Source organism: Sorex araneus, chromosome 2 (genome assembly GCF_027595985.1).
Source record: "Sorex araneus isolate mSorAra2 chromosome 2, mSorAra2.pri, whole genome shotgun sequence".
Classification (NCBI taxonomy): domain Eukaryota; kingdom Metazoa; phylum Chordata; class Mammalia; order Eulipotyphla; family Soricidae; genus Sorex; species Sorex araneus.
This window is the reverse complement of record NC_073303.1, coordinates 235780147-235782794: the sequence shown is the minus strand read 5'-3', so window position 1 is coordinate 235782794 and position 2648 is coordinate 235780147. Positions and strand designations below refer to the sequence as shown.

The 2648-nt window shown below is 53.5% G+C and overlaps 1 protein-coding gene across 1 annotated transcript; it reads left to right on the top strand.

Moving 5' to 3' along the window:
• Positions 1-860: 860 nt before the first annotated feature.
• On the top strand, positions 861-1736 carry LOC101540072 (olfactory receptor 7D4-like). Its single transcript, XM_004619512.2, has one exon. The coding sequence runs from the start codon at positions 861-863 to the stop codon at positions 1734-1736; it is 876 nt and encodes a 291-aa protein (XP_004619569.2).
• Positions 1737-2648: the final 912 nt, after the last annotated feature.

Below are 2648 nucleotides of genomic sequence, written 5' to 3'. Positions count from 1 at the left end.
CAGCTTGTTCCGCATCCCTGTAGAGGGTTCCCGAGGCCCGCTGGGAGTGATTCCTGAGTGCGGAGTCAGGAGTCAGCCCTGAGCACAGCTAGGGCGAACCCAAAAAGGACAAGAAAAAAATAAAAAAAATTAGAGCTAATAGGTCGGATAGAGATTTTTGCTTAAAAGAAAATTTTTGTTTTGGTTTGGGGAGAGGTTAGAGCCAGGCCAGCAGTGCTCAGGGATTATTCCTGGGTCTGTGCTCAGGGGTCACTCCTGGTGGTGCTCAGGGCACAATATGCAGCTCTGAGATGGGGGTGGAGTGGGAAATCAAACCACCAATGGCTGCATGCAAGGCATGTGTCTCACCCCACTGTTCTCCCTCCTAAATCAAAAAATAAAAAAGAATGCTGCAACCGCACTCACACTGGGGACAAGATGCTGTGTGCGTGAGCCACCAGAGGGATGGATAAAGGATGAAGGATGCAGTGCAAGAGAGGGACCAGAGTGCCAGGACAGCAGGGAGGGCGACAGCCCTGGGTTGGGTCCCTGGCATCCCCAAGCACCGCCAGAAATGATCCCTGAGTGCAGAGCCTGGAACTAACCCCTCACCATCACCGGGTGTGCCCTCCTCCCATTAAGAAGCAAGTGGGAGGACCAGAGTGATAGCACAGCGGGTAGGGCAAATGTCTTGCACGCGGTTAACCCGGGCTCGATTCCCAGCATCCCACATGGTTCCCTGAGCACCCGCCAGGAGTAATTCCTGAGTGCATGAGCCAGGAGTAATCCCAGTGCATCGCTGGGTGTGACCCTAGGCCCCCAAAAAAGAAAAGCAAGTGGGACCATCAAACACAGCTGCTTCCTCCTGCCCTTCCAGCTCCATGGAAGCAGAAAACCAGTCCAAGGTCCCCCAGTTCCTCCTCCTGGGACTCTCTGAGGATCCGGACCTGCAGCCCCTCCTGTTCGGCGTCTTCCTGTCCATGTACCTGACCACGGTCTTGGGGAACCTGCTCATCGTCCTGGCTGTCGGCTCCGACTCTCGCCTGCACACGCCCATGTACTTCTTCCTCTCCAACCTGTCTCTGGTGGACATCTGCCTAACTACCACCCTTGTGCCCAGGATGCTGGTGAGCATCTGGGCCCGGAGCCCCGCCATCTCCTACGCGGGCTGCCTCACGCAGGTCTACTTCTTCATGATTTTTGCAGGGATGGACACTCTGCTGCTGAGCGTCATGGCCTACGACCGCTTTGTGGCCATCTGCCACCCCCTGCACTACATGGTCATCATGAAACCCGGGCTCTGTGGGCTGCTGCTGCTGGGCTGCTGGGGCCTCATTTTTGCCATCTCCCTGACCAACATCATCCTCATGGCGAGGCTAACCTTCTGCCCGGCCACTCGGCTGCCGCATTTCTTCTGTGAGGTGGCGCAGCTGCTCAAGGTGGCCTGCTCGGACCCGCTGGTCAGCATCGTCTGCATGTACGTGTCGGCGAGTGTGCTGGGCGTCGTGCCCCTGGCCGGCATCCTCTGCTCCTATGGCCACATTGTCGTGTCCCTGATACGCATGTCCTCGGTGGGGGGCCAGGCCAAGGCCTTCTCCACCTGCAGCTCACACCTCTCCGTGGTGGCCTTGTTCTATGGCACGTGCCTCTGGGTCTACCTAGCATCTGTCATGACCCCCACGACGGAGAGGATTGCAACGGCCTCGGTGATGTACACTGTGGTCACCCCCATGTTGAACCCTTCATCTACACCCTGAGGAACAGGGATGTCCAAGGGGCGCTGGGCCGTCTCCTCAGCCGAGTCATTCCTTACCAAGAACTTGGGCTCAGAAGTAGCTAAATGGGTTATTTTGTGGTGGGTGGGGTGGGGGCAGCACATCCCATAGTGCTCAGGGTTGACTCCTCGCTCTGTGCTCAGGGATAATTTTTTTAATTAAAACATACAAAAAATTTGTTTTTTGGCTTTTTGGGTCATAGCTGGTAATGCTCAGGGGTTATTCCTGACTCAGCACTCAGGAATCACTTCTGGTGGTGCTTGAGGAACAATATGGGATGCTGGGGATCGAACCTGTGTTGGCTGAATGCAAGGCAAATGCCCAACCCGTTGTAATATTCTCTAGCCCAATACTTTATTTTAGAAGATTAAGAAAATTGATAGCCTCTCACGAACGAGGCAGACAGAAGAGAAAACACATGTTTTAGCAATTTGTCACACAACATCATAGAGAATTTAGAAACTAGGATTTTTACATTAAATGATATGTAACAAAGCAAAATCTGGGGCTGGAAGTAGCACAGTGGGTAGGGCACTTCTCTTGCACATGGCTGACCCGGGTTTGATCCCAGCATCCCATATGGCCCCCTGAACATGCCAGGAGTAATTTCTGAGTGCAGAGCAAGGAGCAACGATCTGGGTGCATCCTGAATATCACGGGTGTGATCCCAAACCAAAAACAAACAAAACAGCGGGTGGGGCGTTTGCCTTGCACACGGCTGACCCGGGTTCAAATCTCAGCATCCCATATGGTCCCCTGAGCACCAGGAGTAACCCCTGAGTACAGAGCCAGGAGTAACCCCTGTGCAACCCCAGGTGTGATCCAAAAAGCAAAAAAAAAAGATTTGGAAAAGATTTAGAAATTATTAAAAACAAAACAACCCCCCCCCCAAGT

Excerpts from the sequence above, each read along its gene's own strand:
- LOC101540072 (XM_004619512.2), top strand. The coding sequence starts at position 861 with ATGGAAGCAGAAAACCAGTCCAAGGTCCCCCAGTTCCTCCTCCTGGGA.